Raw genomic sequence first — 18,472 nt, forward strand, 5'->3', positions numbered from 1 at the left:
TTGAGGCTGTCCAGACAGAAAGGGTTCAACCAGGTAACCTAGCCAGGAGTGGCGGCAACTTACGCACGAGCAAGCCCTAGAACCATTACAGTCACACAGCAGACAATGCAGCTTGAAAATTAGCCCCATGCTCTAGCCTAGCTGGGCTCTGAGCCCGGAATAGGCATAGCGATAGCTCAGCATTCAGTGCAGAAATCCCTTCTTTCCTGTCTGGTAACTGCTGAGTCATCAAATGCCAATTTCTGTTAGCTATGACTGATTCTGTGGATTGTCAGTTTACACTGTGCACTTTTTAAAAAGTTACCATTATAGTCTTTTGAGATCCTGCTTGTCCTTGCCGAAGAGCATAGAGAAATGCAGAAATGATTTTCTGCATCTGTCACACCAAAAATCACTTGGAGCTTTCTGAAGGTGTTGCCTGTGGGTTCTTTTGAAGGCATAGTGAACCTATAAATCTTTTCTATTCACTGTGCACGGGGATTCATAGTTTTCTTATTCGCAGCAGCTCAACTTTCACATTTGATCTCTGAAATGCCTTTGTCGTCTAGGAAGCTTATCTCATTCTCTGTTCAAATGAAAATATGACCTTACATTGTCCTTGGGCATGCTTTGTACCCAATGTGCCATGTTACATGGACAATGTGAAGCTCTATAGAACTTTAATCAAGGTCACAAGAACTTAGAAATTGGCTGAGGGCCTTTCTGCATGATCACATCAGCCAATGTGTAATATTCTCCCAAGTGACTTCTTAGTGATATCGAAGTGATATCCTATATATTTTGTGTGAAATAACCTCACTGTATTTGGATAGCTGTGTTGCTGTTTGCAGCTTTACCAAAAAAAAAAAAAAAAAAAAATCTTGTTAGTAGATAAACATAGCTTTAAAAGAACTGAAGGAAGAACAAACAAAAATATCCCTAAAAGAAATGACTCATAAAATGCTTTAGACATTGAGAAGAGGTTTGCTCCCACTTGCAACAAATTTAATCACAAACACTATCAGTTGATGTCTGTAACTTTCCACCCAATAATCACAGTAACAATGGACTTGCTGCCTGGAGGAATTCATTTCCCCCAGTATTGTGCTCTGATTGTTCAGAAAATGTGACATACTACTTCTGCACTGTATAAAGCAGAGACTAGTGGAATGATATCTGTGGGCTGGAAATTACCTACAGAGTTCACAGAACTCACTACAGGTGAGATCCACATGTGCCTGCCTACACTGTAGGAATGCATAAGCAGCAGACTCAAAAAAAGAATGGCTCCCCTTTGATCAGTTTCTTTGAACACCAAAACCCTTCAGCAAGAAGCCTTATTGCTTGATTCCACGGCGGCCAATTCTGATGGCTCATTAGAAAGGCTCTTCTTTGGGAGCAAAATTGGAGGGTAGAGGCTAAAAGGAGCCCCCAGTGGATCATCTGTCTCACAGACCTGAGCCTCAGAACCTGTTTTTAGAAATCAAAAGAAGAACTGCCTCTTCCTTCTTTGCCAGCATAATATGCACCCCATCTTCTGTTACCGACTCCTGATTCCCCACAATCTAGCAGAATTTCCTGCTACAACACACTGCCTCCATCTCCAAACACATATGCCCTCCATTCATTGTCCCCATCCAGGGCTACGCTGTGCTAGAGCTCAGGCCAAGAGTCTTATTTTCAGTAACCAAAGATTTGAGTTTATTGTGGTATGCAGTCTTCACAATCCATTTTGACTTAGTCATCTTTGGGGATAAAATATCACATCTTACTGCAGTGATTCACTTAAAACATTAGTCTAAAGATTTCTAGAACAAGTTGCCTCTGAAGAAGGCAATTTATGCAACAAAGTCCTGAGAGCAGATTGCAAATGCAACTATTTTTGTTTTTAGATTGGAATTCAGAACTACACAACTACTTCAAGTTGTCAGTCACGTCCCAGCCAGACCCATAGTGACTATGGAAAGCTTTTTGTGGTGCTGGTCATTATTGGCTCAATCTGTGTCATCATCATTATAACAGGACTGATTTACAACTGCTGGCAGAGGCGCTTGCCCAAAATGAAGAACATGGTGAGTCCCAGTGTGGCATCTGGCATGAACTCTTATTCTTCGAAGGATGGAGAATGATTGTAGGAAGTGCTTCCTGATTTGCCTACTTTCCTTCCTAAATGTCAGGCTTTTGAATGAATAAATAAATAAATGTTTTCTCTCGCATCTTGTTTGTCCCATTTCTTTTTCAGTCACATGGGGAGGAGCTACGGTTTGTCGAGAACGGCTGCCATGACAATCCGACCTTGGATGTAGCCAGCGACAGCCAATCAGAAATGCAAGAAAAGAAGCCAAGTGTGAATGGTGGGGGAGCTGTTAATGGACCCGAGAGCTGGGATGTCCTCATTAACAAGCGGGCAGGCGAAGAGGGAGATGTGTTTGAGGAAGATACACACCTTTAAAAGAGGAGTCGGGTGTTTCTGATTGCACTCTTGTTTGACTTAAGGGCCATTTGGTGAGGGTGGCTCCTCAGGAACTTATTTTTTCAGGTTTGGAAGGGATCTGCCCATCACGGTCCTGAGGCACCATCACAGTCCTGGAGTCGGAAGGGCCACCCTGAGCAGAGTGGGTGGGGGGTGGGGCGTGTTTGTGTGTTGCTGTCAGTAGCGCCAATGTTTAATCACTTTTAAATGCACTTGCTCTAGTTCTTTGGTAGGAGTGGAGGATGGCCAGGTTTGAAAAATAAATGGTATCAAGGCTTAGCATTGCCCCAGAGTGGTGTTTACTGAAGGATTCGTCACAGAGGCAGTAGGCCAGTTTCGCACAGGGAAAAGTGGGTTCACAACCTGTCTCAAAAGGTACAGTGGCAGCAAGGAAAGACAGCATATTTCTTGTCTAGGCTTGGGATATGATGCATTAAGACAGTCTTGCAATTCACCACTCACCTTGTTGCCCAGCATGAGAAACTTCTAGTGAATGACCAGCATGATTTTCTACTCAAGCTGCAAAGTGGTTCATAACTGTTAAGTGCTGGGCTGACAGATGTATTGTGTGAGCTGGTAATTTTAAAAACTCTGTAAGGTTGCTATTTAGGCAGAACAAATCTGTTCTGCTCAGGTACCTGACAGAGCCCTAATTTTAGGTGCTAGCAGGATATTGCATTGCCCCTTCCCTTACTATGACATTTCGAAGTAACAGCACCTTTTGTGGATCCAAACCTAGTGGAAACTACAGAATTTGGTACCATGCCCTGAACTGATCTAGCTTGGTTGATCTGAATCCAGAAAAGTATTTTTCTAATACAGAATGAATTCCTGCTATCACCTTCACAAGTTTCCTGGACTGGCAATTAGAGATCAGAATTTTGGGGCGGCAGTGGGCAGGGAAGCCAGCTGGGAAGTCTCCTTCACTTTAGTTAATGCACTTACTATAACAGCTACGCTGATTGCTGCGCAAGTCTTGTTTGATTGACCTTGAATGAAACAGATGGAAAACTTAAGTGTCCTCTTCTGTACCAGTGGAGTAAATTTTGATTTCATCTACCCAGCTATATGTCAGGAATAGGTCAGTTTAAACAAATGAGGTTAGTACCTTAGTACAGTAATACCTCTGGGATCAAAACTAGGCTCAAGGGCTGCCATATGAATGCTTTGTTAGCATGCCTTGGGCAAACTAGAATGCCCCAGGATTCTTTGAGAAGCACTTGCATATGCAGAACCTCCCATCTTCAGTGCTGATGGCTGGTCTCGACATATTTTTGCTTCCTTTTCTCCAGAATGTTACTCTGTTACACACATCTCATGGCTTGTCTCACTTCAAAAGGAAAATGACCGACACAAAAACTTGTTATGATTGCCTGTCTGGCTCAACCGAGTTGCCATTAATAATACTTGCTCTTTAACAGAACCATCACACACAAAGAGTCATGTATATTTAATGGAGATTGCCGATGAACCTGTAATGGAAATCTGTTAGCATCCAATCCGTAGCTCTCTCTGAGCACTGAAATCCGATCTCCCAAAGAGATCATCAGTATGCGGATGATACCCAGCTCTACCTCTCTTTTAAATCAGAACCAGTGAAGGCGGTGAAGGTCCTGTGTGAGTGTCTGGAGGCGGTTGGAGGATGGATGGCGGCTAACAGATTGAGGTTGAATCCTGACAAGGCAGAAGTACTGTTTTGGGGGGACAGGAGGCGGGCAGGTGTGGAGGATTCCCTGGTCCTGAATGGGGTAACTGTGCCCCTGAAGGACCAGGTGCGCAGCCTGGGAGTCATTTTGGACTCACAGCTGTCCATGGAGGCACAGGTCAAATCTGTATCCAGGGCAGCTGTTTACCAGCTCCATCTGGTACGTAGGCTGAGACCCTACCTGCCCGCGGACTGTCTCGCCAGAGTGGTGCATGCTCTGGTTATCTCCCGCTTGGACTACTGCAATGTGCTCTACGTGGGGCTACCTTTGAAGGTGACCCGGAAACTACAACTAATCCAGAATGCGGCAGCTAGACTGGTGACTGGGAGCGGCCGCCGAGACCATATAACACCGGTCTTGAAAGACCTACATTGGCTCCCAGTACGTTTCCAAGCACAATTCAAACTGTTGGTGCTGACCTTTAAAGCCCTAAACAGCCTCGGTCCAGTATATCTGAAGGAGCGTCTCCACCCCCATCGTTCTGCCCGGACACTGAGGTCCAGCTCTGAGGGCCTTCTGGCGGTTCCCTCACTGCGAGAGGCCAAGTTACAGGGAACCAGGCAGAGGGCCTTCTTGGTAGTGGCGCCCGCCCTGTGGAACGCGCTCCCATCAGATGTCAAAGCGATAAACAACTACCTGACATTCAGAAGACATCTGAAGGCAGCCCTGTTCAGGGAAGTTTTTAATATGTGACATTTTAGTGTATTTTTCATCTTCGTTGGAAGCCGCCCAGAGTGGCTGGGGAAACCCAGCCAGATGGGCGGGGTACAAATAATAAATTATTATTATTATCATTATTATTATTATAAAGCAATCTTGTCAGCACAGTTTAATTTCACATATAAATACTGCATAAATCTTACGTACAGTATTGCTAGGATTCTTTTTAAAAAATTGTTCAGATGTTAGGCAACAGTATTAGTTCCCTAGCCAAATTCCAACTAAAATACTCAATTTATGTGAATATCAGGACTGCATTTTCTCTCTGCAGGGGAGATATGTGCCAGGAAAACTATCTCTAAATGTTTATTCTTTTTCATGGTTTGGATTCTATGCAGTCATATTGTTGCACAGAGCTCATTCAGGATTTTAGAGATCTTTTACATCTTCCCCTATTTATTTATTTTACTCCATGCTTTCTTTTTCCCTTCATTAGAGGCTTCGTCCTTTTTGTCCTATCTTAGGGTTTATGAGAGCAGTTAGTCATTATCTTTTTTGCTGTAGTTTTTTACTTGTTTAAGATTTAACACACACATACACTATTTCCTCTCTACAATGAGTTAGGTTTTTACTCATCTTTGTTATATACATGGAGCCACACTGACCTCTGGTGGTGGCTGAGAAAAATGCATTCAAGGAAAAATAGTTTTGTTCTTCCGCCGCCTTCAAACACACAAAATACCATGATTTCAATACCTACTGTTAACTGGTTAGCATTTAAGATGGAGCAGTTAGAAATGAAACTACAGGCCAACTCTACTCCAAAGTAGACGAAAGGAAGCCAGTAGAGCACTTTCCAATGACATCTAGAACTAAGCTTGTGGGAATAGTGATGATAGACCTTGAGTCTTTAATCACATGGATTTAAAAATTAGCATAGAGCTATAATCCTGTTGGCTTCACTACTCGTCGTATGAAAAAATAAAGGAAAGGGAGCAATCCTTAATTATTACTAGAGATATGTTTTACTGGACCAGCCTCTTTTGTTGGTGTGAGAAGTATGCAAGCTTTTGAATGACGGTAAAACTCTTTAAACAGTTAGAATGACCTCACAAAACTTTTTGAGTCCCCTTCTGATTTAATGCAATGTCATGCTATCATAAAATAATTCTTTGTAAGCCCACCATTTTGAGGACTGGATCATCTAGTACTGTAGATGGTAAACCACTTTCAGACAAGGAGATGTGTGTTCCTACAGAGATGAGAAATTACCATTCCCCTGGATGTAGGGTACAAGCGAGAGACATTAAAATAAATGAAGGGATAGTATAGTCTTAGTCCAGATACTACACCACACGATGCTATCTATGCTAAGCATAATTAAGACCCACACTATGGTTTCAGCTTCCAAATGCACAACTCTGCACTCAGCTTCTAAACTTCACAAATTCACTTCTTTCACCATAGTGCTCCATAGAGCAATGTCCTTAAGTGATTTGTCAATGGTTTGTGAATTCAGACATAAGGGCAAATTACAATTGGTGGTTTGCAAACCAGCTTCCAGTGTTGGTTTGATATAATGGTTTACAAAGTATTTCTATTACGTCTGCATATAGCCAAATAGTCACAAAAAGAGATGCTTCACTCAGCCTTCATGGACTACTGCCCTTACTTGATGCATGGTTATGACATTCTAGGTCAATATGTAAGGAAATGCAGGGAGGATATGAGAATTCTTGGCAACTCAGCATGGTCGTGTGGTGACAGCCTTGCGCTTTGAGAACCACTGACTCAGAAAATATCTATGGGCTACCTAACTCAACATCTGGTGCAGAAGCCTCTCTGCTGATTGTTCCAGCAGTGGACAAGAGTACAGATTGCTACACAGATGTCTCTCAGCAGGACTTGCCTCGGACACTGATTTCTCATGAATCTCTGGTGAAAATAAAGCATACTTTTCCACTCTCTAAAACCAAACACAACTCCCTCCTCCCAACTAAAAAAACTAATAAAGGCTGAGGAATCTGCTGTCCTAGTTCTTTTGTTACATGCTTGTGAAGATAAAGCCTCCGATACTACTATTAGCCTTACTATCCTGGCTCCTACACTGCTATATTACATTAAGGATATGAATGGGGTAGTGTGGATCTCCAAATCACTGCAGTGATTCCCAAATGAGGGATTGAGAATCAGCTGGATAAGAGTGGGATGGATAGATTGCAGCAGAGAGCTGAGAAGAATGGTTGGGGAAGAATTATAAATCAAATTATTCTGATTGAGATGATCCCATTAGAAAGACAGACTGCAACCCTACACCCGCATAAAATTAATTGAACTTACTGAGACATATTTCTGAAAAAAACATGCAGAGCATAAAATGTACTGTTAAATTTTAAACATTTGGGAAACGCTGCACGATTGCTTCCTCTCATCCCCGAGTCTTATTTTTCTAACGAGACTGAGAAAGTTGACCTTCATTTGGAAAGTTTCCTTAATATACATAAAAGTAGGGTTCTTTTCTTGATGGAAATTTTACATACTCCAAAATGTGATGGTTTTATCATCTGTCATTTCACTTGCTAGCAAATGTTCCTTAGTCACCAGTAGCACTTTTTGAAATAAAGTTTCTGGTCAAAATACAGAATCTCCTGTGTTCATTTTCCCAGCATGCACTACTGACTTAAGCCTCAGCTTGAAGAAAAAGATTGCTATGTTGTATGTGTGCAATACTGAACACAGGTTTTGGAATTAACCGAGGGAACATTACATTTATTTATCAATTTATATTCTGTCCTTCCTCCCAAAAATATGGAGTGATATTTTAGTCGTGAGAGGTAGATTATGTTGAGAGAAAGTAACTTCCTCAACTGTTCTATCAGCTTCATAGTGCAGCAGAGTTTGAATGTGGGATTTGATTTGTTGTGTTTCTTCATACAAAGACCTCCTGATCTAATTGGCTGCATTAGCAGCTGGAAGAAGCTAACCAGGGCTATAAACGTGGAACAACCTAGCAAGGGAGTCCCATCTAAAGAAACATTTTGGCCCCAGTGATAGCATCAAGGTAACAAATTATTAAGCAGTCAAACAGTTAGACTAATGCCACCCATTTAATCAATCAATCAATCAAGAGTTCAATGTGCTAGGGCTAAATCTTAAGGGTGTTAAGTACTATAAGAGACTTAAATTAGTTTTCAGTTCTGCCCAAGCAGTGAAGTTTAGAGGGGACATAGTAAACCCTGAGTGCTCACTGGAAGGACAGATCCTGAAGCTGAGGCTCCAATACTTTGGCCACCTCATGAGAAGAGAAGACTCCCTGGAAAAGACCCTAATGTTGGGAAAGATGGAGGGCACAAGGAGAAGGGGACGACAGAGGACGAGATGGTTGGACAGTGTTTTTGAAACTACCAGCACGAGTTTGACCAAACTGCGGGAAGCAGTGGAAGACAGGAGTGCCTGGCATGCTCTGGTCCAGGGGGTCACGAAGAGTCGAACACGACTAAACAACAACAACAACAACGTAAACCAGAAATCTAGACTAAATCCCAATTTTAGAGAAATGTTTAAAAAATCAATTAATATATAGTTCCGTACAGTACAGTCAGCTTTAAATTATAAGGTAGGCTTAGCTTTTAAATCAAGTTCAGTGTTGCCATTCTTTGAGAAGTGGAAAATGTGAAGACGGAAAAGTTCATTTTTCAAAAGTTGCTTATTGCATGTGGGGCACCCCCACACCACCCCCAGGTTTGAATCTTCAGGAACAGACACTTGCAAGAATAAGTTAACATTTCAAAAATGGAGGATTGAAACCCTACACTATCAAAATCACTCCATCAATGGATCTGTTTAATGAAGACAGTAGAATTTCTGTTAATTTATCGTTTTAACATTTGTAATGCTAAGTATACCAAACAAATAATTTCTATGACTCACACTATCTTCAACTGCATGTGCAAGAAAGGTGACTCAAGCTGGGTTGTTTATCTTATGTTGCCCTGTCATGTTTTGCCATGCAGAAAAGACAAGCGTGGTGTACTTTGAACCAAAGAACTCACTTTGACTCAAACAAAAAACCTGCTCAATATCAGGACTGAGTTCTACTGCTAATATAAAAACAGTGTTTGCCAAGAACAACAAGTGTTTTATCTTCCTATTTTATACTGGGAGCTTGACTGTGGCATCACCTAACTAAACTGGAGATAGATGCCTTGAAAAAAGGAATTTTCTATAGAATTCAGACGAAAGACCGCCAGTCACTGCTTGCCTGAAGCACCCCATGCAAACCAATCCACCAAAAACTCACTAGGTGGCTCTGCCCCATTACCACCAAAACTCACCTGCTTTTGGCTCTGTGTACTGAACAGGCATTTTAAAGGCACAAGTTGCTAACACTTATGAGCATATGTATAGCTATGGGCATATGTGAGTGCTATTTGCACAACCTCAAAGGCTAGTAAATGCCTCCTGGATGTACCTATGGGAAACTCAAGTGTAGGGCATGAGCACAATAGCCCTCTCTTACTCTTGAATCCCAGATTCAGGTAGGTAGCTGTGTTGTTCTGACGCAGTCATATTTTAAAAATTTCCAGTAGCACCTTTGTTGTTTAGTCGTTTAGTCGTGTCCAACTCTTCGTGACCCCATGGACCAGAGCACGCCAGGCACTCCTGTCTTCCACTGCCTCCCGCAGTTTGGTCAAACTCATGCTGGTAGCTTAGTAGCACCTTTGTTGTTGTTGTTGTTTAGTCGTTCAGTCGTGTCCGACTCTTCGTGACCCCATGGACCAGAGCACGCCAGGCACTTCTGTCTTCCACTGCCACCCGCAGTTTGGTCAGATTCATGTTTGTAGCTTCGAGAACACTGTCTAACCATCTCATCCTCTGTCGTCCTCTTCTCCTTGTGCCCTCCATCTTTCCCAACATCAGGGTCTTTTCCAGTGAGTCTTCTCTTCTCATGAGGTGGCCAAAGTATTGGAGCCTCAGCTTCACGATCTGTCCTTCCAGTGAGCACTCAGGGCTGATTTCCTTAAGAATGGATGCGTTTGATCTTCTTGCAGTCCATGGGACTCTCAAGAGTCTCCTCCAGCACCATAATTCAAAAGCGTCAATTCTTCGGCGATCAGCCTTCTTGATGGTCCAGCTCTCACTTCCATACATCACTAAGTAGCACCTTAGAGACCAACTAAGTTTGTTCTGGGTATAAGCTTTCGTGTGCATACACACTTCTTAAATCCCAGTAGCTGGTATTGATCCTGGGGATACCATACACCCCAATGACTTGTAGCCATTTGATTAGCACTTTCCATGAATTTGTCTAACCCCTTCTTTAAATACATTCAAATTGGTGTCCACCCCAACTTCTTGTGGAAGTGAGTTCCAGAGTTTAACAATACACTGTATTCAGTAGTACTTCCTTTTGTCTGTCTTGAAGCTTGAACCACTTAGCTTCAGTGGACGACTCAGGTACTAAAATTATGAGAGGGAGCAAAACGTCTCTCTTATTTACTATGAATAATTGTACACACCTCTATCATGCCTCCGCTTACCCTAGTTTTTTACCAAATTAAAAAGTCTCAGGCAATTAGCAGCTTAAAATGCAACAAAGCCGTCGCCTCCACAACTCCTATTTGTGAAGCTGCCATCTGCGGGTAAGCAATGGGCGTCCCAAATGTACACACCTCGGTTTAACTGCGAAGTGCATGCGGTTTTAAGATTGCCTTTCGGATTAAAGCTGGTTTGAGGGGAAACACGTCAAGCGGCAATATTTCTCAAGAAACTACAAGATAGCTCTGGGTTGGGGGGGGCATGCATTGGAAAGACAGAGAAAATGATAATGTGGTAAAAAAACCCAAAAACATAAACCGCTGTCTCCATAAAAGAACTGCACCAGCTCCTTGAACACTTCCGTCGCCCCTTTCCGCATATTTTCTAGCTCGACAACATCTCTTATTTTGAAGACGAAGAGAATTGAACCGAACAGTCTTCCTTCCATACATTAAAAACTTGAGCGCATGGATGGCTGCCTCCCTTTTCTGCTTCTTCTACTTGCTTGCGGCCCTGCAACGAGAGACACTGGGGGTTTTCTTCCTCCTGGTCTCCTTTATTTTCTTTCCATTCCTCTGGGGAGAGGCCACCACGCGAAGAACACGGCGTCAGAAGTAACCTGGAAGCTGCCTTCCTTCCGCGAGCAGGCAGTCATTGTCCGCTTCAGCCTCGCTCGTCCCCTTCGCTCCGACAGAGGCTTCCGGGCCACAGATTTGCAGGCGCCATGGGGGACGCTGGAGGAGCCCGAACTTTTAAAAAACACGAAGCCCTAACCCTTTTGAAAATAATATCTCTATATATAGACGCACAATCCTCGCTCTTGGCAGCGGGGATAGGAGGAGGCGGCGGCATCTAATCGCGGGCGAATCACAGAACGAACCGAGGCGGGCTCTCGCGCAGACGGGGCGCAGCAGGAGGAGAAGCGCGCGCGGCGCCTGGAGAAGCGGCAGCTGCTGCTCGCCTGTCCGGGGCTTTGCCAGGCGGTGGTGGGAATTAAAGCTGCACAGGCACGACGCCGGCCTTCCGCACCCGCTCGGTCTTCTAGGCTGACCCAGGCGAGGTGGGCGGGCCTCTGCGCCGCCGGGTCCCCCAGGAAAGGGCGGGGAGCGAGGCCGGCCTCCTCGCTGGTGTGGAGCAGCCTCTCCGGCGCCGTGTTTACATCCGGCGCCGCTTGCCCTGGGCTGCCCTGCTCCTCCTCCTGGGCCTGGGCCTGCTCCCGCTGAAGCCGCCTTCGCTCCCCTAGGCCGGGTCAATGCGGCGCTTTCCGGCGGGCTATGGACACCAGCGACCTCTTCACCAGCTGCAAGAAGGGCGATGTTTTCCGAGTGCGGTGAGGCCCTTGCCCAGGTTATGGGGTGGGGACCCCCGGGAGGGAGCCACACACTCCCATCGGCGCTGCGCCTTTGCAGAGGCTGGGGCTAGGGAGCTTAATAGGGGGCTGTCCCTTGAAGTTCCGATTTGGGGAGCACCTGAATGGCAGGTGGAGGTTTAGGGGCTGCCCCGGGACTTAAGGTAAACTCATCTATTTTCCCCCCCCTAGCTTTCCTCGAAGTTTGTTGTGTGTGTTTAGGACGTTTAGATGCCTCTTCTAGACAGCAGCAAAAAAGGGCTGCCTGAGAAGTAAAACTGGGAAGCTGTTTAGAACAAGCTTCTGGGCTTGTTTGCACACATGAAAGCAATAACCTGGGTGAGAGGGCTCTGGCCATGTACAAAGTGCCTTCGGTAACCCCAGCTAATGCCTTCTCCACCCGTCTAGGCTTAAAGGGAGGAGAGACTTCCAGATAGGAGCTTCGAAGTTCTAGACAAGGCGGATTTCTGGCACACGCTACTTTCAGAAAGCAAACGTGGAGCATAGGGGAATACTGGCTGGGGCTGAAAAAAATAGAATGGAGGATATTGGGCACAACCAGGGATATTTTGGAGGGAGGTCACAGATCTGTGAGGGGAATAGGGAACAAGCATGGCCTGGATAACTTAAGAGTTCTGTTGGGTGTGGCAGCTCTTTGGTCTTCAACTGGTGGGTTGGAACCCACGACTGTCACAGCCTGATCTAACTTGTTGCAGCAGCAGCAATACCACCATACAAATATGTGGTAATTTTTTGTTTAAAAATAGGTTTCCAAATGCATATTTGGGTTAAAAATTGAGTCCTAGATCTAGGAACATTGAAGATTATTGTGGCAGAGAAAAAGTTAGGGGGCAGATAAACAGTTAGGAAGCAAAATTCTTTTCAGAAATTATTTTCACCTGCCTGTGTTTGCCATCCTTCCTTCCCCAAGCTATTCATATTTGGCAATAGAATGGCTGCTACTGTGTTGCTTCATGTCCCTAATGGGAGGCCCCAAGTTCTTGCTGTGTTTTTAAAAAGGAAAACAACTTTTGCCTCTTCTGCCTATCAGCTCAGCTTCCTGTCCTGAAACAGCTGACTACTTTAGATATCCCCTGAGAGCAGGACCAAAAAGAAACAGACGCACAAAAAGGCAAATGGTATTTTAAGGCTTTATAAACACATTTTCTCCTTTTTTAAACTGAAGATGTTGTAAAATATAAACTATATGCTGCTTTTCCACACACATGTGCCCAGCGTGACTCAACAGAATACAGGCACTGTCACAAAACACATCATTACAAAGATGAAACAGTTAACATGACAGTAATTCATGAATACAAGAATAAATTTATACCAATCATATATTTAAAAATCTATCAATTAATTTCCTGATTCATTGCATTAAGATGTAGTAACAGCCAGAAAAGTAATGTTAATCATAATATTATATCAATTCAAATTCATTGTGATGTGCATAATCAACATAAGTGATGCTATCCATCAATTTCAGCGTCAATCTTAAGAACTGGTAAAAATCACAACACTTAGAGCGTTCGGTTGTAACAAAATTTACAAGCAGAATCACAAAAAGGACAACAGTAGCAACATACTTGGAGAACATCAACCAGTAGTTTTAAGGTTTTTAAATAATGGCTAATTTTTGCTCATGATTTAAAAATGTCATTTATATTTAAATTCATTCTACCCTCCCTCCTGCCCTTTTATTTTATTTTTGCAACCACCCTGTGAGATAGTCTAAATTCAGAAACAGGAGCTGACTTTATCCCCAGTCCTAGTCCAGTACTCTTAACCATTGCACCATACTAGCTCTGTTTTTTTAGGGCCTTTCCAGAAAGCAAAATAGAAACACAAAAACTATTTTTCTTTGTGTTTTCTGTGCTCCTGATAATCTCCATATGCACTGTTGTGCCCCCATAGAATTGGTGAGGATATTTGTCACTAACTTTTTAAAGAAAAGAAAAAAAAGAGGGGAGGTGTGTGCTGCTGTAATGTAGAGCAGGAGTAGCCAGTGTGATGCCTCCAGATGTTAGACTAAACCAGGCTTCCTCAACCTCGGCCCTCCAGTTGTTTTTTGGCCTACAACTCCCATGATCCCTAGCTAGCAGGACCAGTGGTCAGGGATGCTGGGAATTGTAGTCTCAAAACATCTGGAGGGCCAAGGTTGAGGAAGCCTGGACTGAACTGTCCATCATTCCTCAAATGGCCAGGGCTGATGGGAGGTGGAATCCCAAAACATCTGGAGGGCAGCATGTTGGTTTCTTCTGATATTTAGGAAATTACACAGACTTAAAAAGCAATGGTGGGGATAAAGGAGAATAAATGTAATGGGGGGGAGGAATAGCCTTGCTATTATGTGTCCCTTCTTTTAAAGGTTGCATGGGCACTGCCAAACTTGAGTATTCTGTGGGATCTTATGATGAAGGCCAGTCTAATCTAATAAATAAAAATAATAAATAATAATAAGGAAAGGGGCTTTAAAAACAGATTATTTCTGAACCTGTAGCTGAAGTGAGTTAGATGAATCCTTAAGTGCTAAAGCTGTGCCCTTGTTTGTCTTTCAGATACCTTCTTGAACAGAGAGATGTTGAAATCAATGTCCGGGATAAATGGGACAGTACCCCTTTGTGAGTGCTTTGGCCTTGAGACATACCTGCTGTTTGGTAACTTATACAGGATTTAAAGAAATGCTTTCAGGCATTGCAATGGTTCCTCATTTTACTTCTGTTGTTGTGTTCAAAAAAGAAAACATTTTTTTCTTATATCCTTCTCCTACATTCTGCTCCCCATTGTCTCAAGTTTTCAGTGTTCCCATGTTGTTTTTTGTTGACAGGACCTGCTGTTGGAAATAATTTTCCTCATTCAGAACAATATTCTGGAAGGCAGTTGAATGCCTGCCACTGCTTTGGGGATAATTTGTGGCAACCATTTTACTAGCATGCTAAGAAGAGGCCTGCTCCAGTTGTGCCATTGGCTCATCTTGTCTAGCTCTGGTTAGTCGTAATGTTCTGGGAAGGTTGCAAACAGGGCATGAAGACAATAGTCTTCTCTTGTTTGTCCCCAACATATGTTCATCAGCACTGTGCTACGTCTGTCATAAAAGAAAGTATAGAGTGGGAATCCCTGGAGTTGTACAATGTGTCCTTGGAATATTGTCATGTCAGCCTTTATATGATTGCATTAGCTGCTGATCTGTTTCCACATAAAATTCAAGGTACTGGATTTTATGTTGAAATCCCTAAGCATCTTAGGACCTAGGTTACTTTTCCTGCATGAACTTTCCTATCACCTGTGATCATTGCTGGAGTTCTATCGCCTTCTGAAGTGAGGTGACGGGGAATTGGGAAAGGGATATTTTTCATTTTGCTGTCTCCAGGGAGGCCCACCTAGCACTAACAAGTCTGTCTTTACAGTGACAGATGGAATACTTTTTATTCACCCACCCTTTTAGTGTCAACTTTTAGAAGTTTTCAAAAATCTGGGATTGGGTTTTACATGCAAGTTACTGCTGCCTTTATCTCGCTAATGGAAAGTGCTCTGAAAGTCTTGACTAATAGAGCAGGATGTAGAGAAGGCAGACAGGGACTGGAAGGTGTTTAAAAGATACTTGCAAAACTATATCGAAAAATCAGAACTCCTATTAGAATAAACTAGTTTCGTTTCAAACATTGGAATACTAAATAAGATGGATAACAATGTGTAATAGTAAAAGAAGTATGAAATTAGGTTAAAGGTGTGTGAAAGAAAGTAATAGAAGTGGAAAGAAATTGCAATTGAGTAGATTGGAAGTCTAACACAAAGGGTGAGGGGTGGTGGATGGTGATGGGAATTATCTGTGGGATTGAGTGTAGGTATGTTGTAGGTATGTTGTATGTATGTAGGTATGTTGTATGAAATGTATGTTTGTATGTGTATTAATGTTGAATTATTTTAACAATTAAATAAATAAATAAATAAATAGAGCAGGATGTAGATACTTGCAATAGAAATAATAAGCATGTACCCTAAAGTTCTTGTTGGTAAGGCAACAGTGCTGGGGCTGGTGTGCAGATTTCACCTCTTACAATGTTGTCCCATAGAACTTGATGGGAGCACTGAAAACCAAGGGAACTCTGTTTGCATGGTCCCACCCCTTCATCTGCATAGCTCTAGTCCACATCTCTTTTTTCTCCTTGCACATGAAGCAAGTGCATGTCTCATCATTAGAAAAAGAGTGGGAAAAGACCCTTGTTCTCCTTGTCACAACAGAAAGAAGTGAGAATGCTATGGAGAGGACTGGATCAATTTCTTGTAAGGAATTAACACCATTGGGGGAGCCAACGTGCTGCCCTCCATATGGTGTTGGACTACAACTTCCATCATCCCAACCATTGGCCATTCTGCTAGGGCTGCTGCGAGTTGCACTCCAACAACAACTGGAAGGCAACACATTTGCTGTCCCAACCCAACCTAATGTGATTTTAGGATCTTAATTAGATTGCAATGTTGGAATCAGCAAAACATAGAAGTTTTCATTTCTAAGTGTCTCTTTCTTAACTCCTTCCTTGTGTTAACAGGTATTATGCTTGTCTCTGTGGACATGAAGAGCTTGTACGGTACCTTTTAGCCAACGGTAAGAAAAACTGATATGCTGCTTCTCCTGGAGACTGTGTGCCCAATATATATGGTCACCTGTGTGTCTCTAGAATTGTCGCTGAAGGTACACCAGAATTAAAACAGTATAATCCTGCTCTGATGGGAAACTGCATAGCTGTTTTTGACTTGTTATGCTAATCAAAGAGCTAGAATTTTATTTATTATTATTTATTATTTTATTTTCCTCTCATGGTAGGGTGTTAGTACAGGGCTCAGTTTTTTACAAGTTTGTAGTACTAGCCCTAGCGTGACATTAAAATTGGATCTTAGCCAATGGGGAGAGCTATTTTTAATCTAGTCTGCTTGTTGCCATTTTGTTTAATAAAACGCACCTAAAACTAAATGTCCATTTGATGTTTTACTACATTTTATATATGCTGTAAGTCACCCAGAGGGACGCGGGTGGCGCTGTGGGTAAAAGCCTCAGCGCCTAGGGCTTGTCGATCGAAAGGTCGGCGGTTCGAATCCCCGCAGCGGGGTGCGCTCCCGTTGTTCAGTCCCAGCGCCTGCCAACCTAGCAGTTCGAAAGCACTCCCAGGTGCAAGTAGATAAATAGGGACCGCTTACTAGCGGGAAGGTAAACGGCGTTTCCGTGTGCGGCTCTGGCTTGCCAGAGCAGCGATGTCACGCTGGCCACGTGACCCGGAAGTGTCTCCGGACAGCGCTGGCCCCCGGCCTCTTGAGTGAGATGGGCGCACAACCCTAGAGTCTGTCAAGACTGGCCCGTACGGGCAGGGGTACCTTTTAAAGTCACCCAGAGTGGCTGGGGAAACCCAGCCATCATCATCATCATTATTATTATTATTATTCTCATTTTTTACTTAAAAAAAGAAAAAGTTAAGGCTCCTTGTTGGTACATTTAATATTTCTGTTTTCATCATAGCACCCAGCAGGGCAAAAATAAATGGATTTAGTGTCTGGCTTTACTAGAAGGAATAAATTCACCTGTAATACACTGAATCAGTAGCTGCCACCATTTATTGAGTGACTAGTAGGAACAGTTATCACCAGGAATATGTGCTTTCGCTTGCAGATCTATCTAGGTTACCAAGTAACAAGTCTGCCAGCATCCATTCTTGAACCACCCAGCTCCCAAGGGTATTATTGCGCTGTTTCTTAGTAACTTGGCTAAAAGGACAAAGGTAGTAATGTAGGGCAGAGCTTTCCAAACCTTTCATGTTGGTGGTACACCTTTTAGACATGCAAGATTTCACGACACAGTAATTCAGTTTTACTAGCAAACAAGAGGTTAAACTAACCCCTTTCCAGCCCTGGGAGCACCGTGGGGAGCATTCGTGTGACTCACCTACACACTGCAGACACTAATGTGCAGGCACTAATGTGTCGCGACACACAGTTTGGAAAACTGATGTACCGTGAGATAAGCTTAGTTCTCTCACCCACACCATCAAAATACATTGATTTCATTTAATCAATGTTAGGTTTGTTGTTTAACAGGTACAAAGAATATCAATCCAGTCAGAGAAACAAAACAAAAGCATGGTTCCTAACTTTATTTACCAGACTATTTATAAACCACCAACACAATTATTGTTGAGGTGGTATACAATACAGTCATTGAAAATAACAAAATTGTACAATTATAAAATCATCAGATGACCCAGGCTGAATCAGATTAAGTCTTTAAAAACACTTGGTGAACAAATATATTTTCAGCAGGTGACAAAACATCAGGATTGTAGGCGCCTTTCAGATTTCCATAGGAACAGCATTCCAAACTTGGTATTAGATCATAATTCATAGTTTACCGCTAAAGCAAATAATAATCCTTCTAGGAATAAGAAATCCAAATCATGCTTTGGTGGGGTAATGTTGAATTTGGTAAGCATAGCTTGTCAGTGAACAGTAGCTACATGCAGACTCTATTAGAAATGGGTATATTCCAACCAGTGCAGGCACAGACTTGAGAGAGAAATATTTTGAATTTGGACAATAAATTTTATATTCCTAACTGTAGTTAAACACACAATCAGAAAGTTGTTCTGGGAAGCTTTTTAGCTTGCTTCTAACTTGTATTTTACTAAATATTTCCAGTGTACTTTAAAAGAGATTCTTTTCTCTATTTTTTAAGTTGTAATAACTTATCTCCAAGGAGCTCAATGTGGTGTTCAT

General features: G+C 42.8%; 2 protein-coding genes and 1 long non-coding RNA gene across 4 annotated transcripts in view; 2 read left to right on the forward strand and 1 right to left on the reverse strand.

Annotated features, from left to right (window-relative positions):
* Positions 1-7,457, forward strand: part of PODXL2 (podocalyxin like 2) — a 57,738-nt gene extending 50,281 nt beyond the window's left edge. Inside the window, exons 7-9 of the mRNA XM_083418498.1 lie at positions 1,872-2,051; positions 2,222-4,001; positions 4,970-7,457. Of these exons, the coding sequence (XP_083274624.1) occupies positions 1,872-2,051; positions 2,222-2,431 (390 nt within the window). The 3' untranslated portion in view covers positions 2,432-4,001; positions 4,970-7,457. The remainder of the gene's footprint in view (positions 1-1,871; positions 2,052-2,221; positions 4,002-4,969) is intronic.
* Positions 7,458-8,505: 1,048 nt separating this feature from the next.
* LOC310667219 lies at positions 8,506-9,407 on the reverse strand. The gene is made up of 2 exons (XR_014506217.1): positions 9,149-9,407; positions 8,506-9,113 (listed from the first exon to the last, which is right to left on the reverse strand). It is a non-coding gene; the product is annotated as an uncharacterized lncRNA (long non-coding RNA).
* Positions 9,408-9,996: 589 nt separating this feature from the next.
* ABTB1 (ankyrin repeat and BTB domain containing 1) overlaps positions 9,997-18,472 on the forward strand; it is a 42,408-nt gene continuing 33,932 nt past the window's right edge. Inside the window, exons 1-3 of one of the 2 annotated variants that reach the window (XM_083418599.1) lie at positions 9,997-11,686; positions 14,269-14,331; positions 16,261-16,316. In XM_083418599.1, coding sequence (XP_083274725.1) covers positions 11,631-11,686; positions 14,269-14,331; positions 16,261-16,316 — 175 coding nt within the window. In that variant the 5' untranslated portion in view covers positions 9,997-11,630. The remainder of the gene's footprint in view (positions 11,687-14,268; positions 14,332-16,260; positions 16,317-18,472) is intronic. The other variant, XM_083418600.1, reaches the window with a different exon arrangement.

The sequence above is a fragment of the Podarcis tiliguerta genome (assembly GCF_965153285.1).
Source record: "Podarcis tiliguerta genome assembly, chromosome: 2".
NCBI classification, from domain to species: domain Eukaryota; kingdom Metazoa; phylum Chordata; class Lepidosauria; order Squamata; family Lacertidae; genus Podarcis; species Podarcis tiliguerta.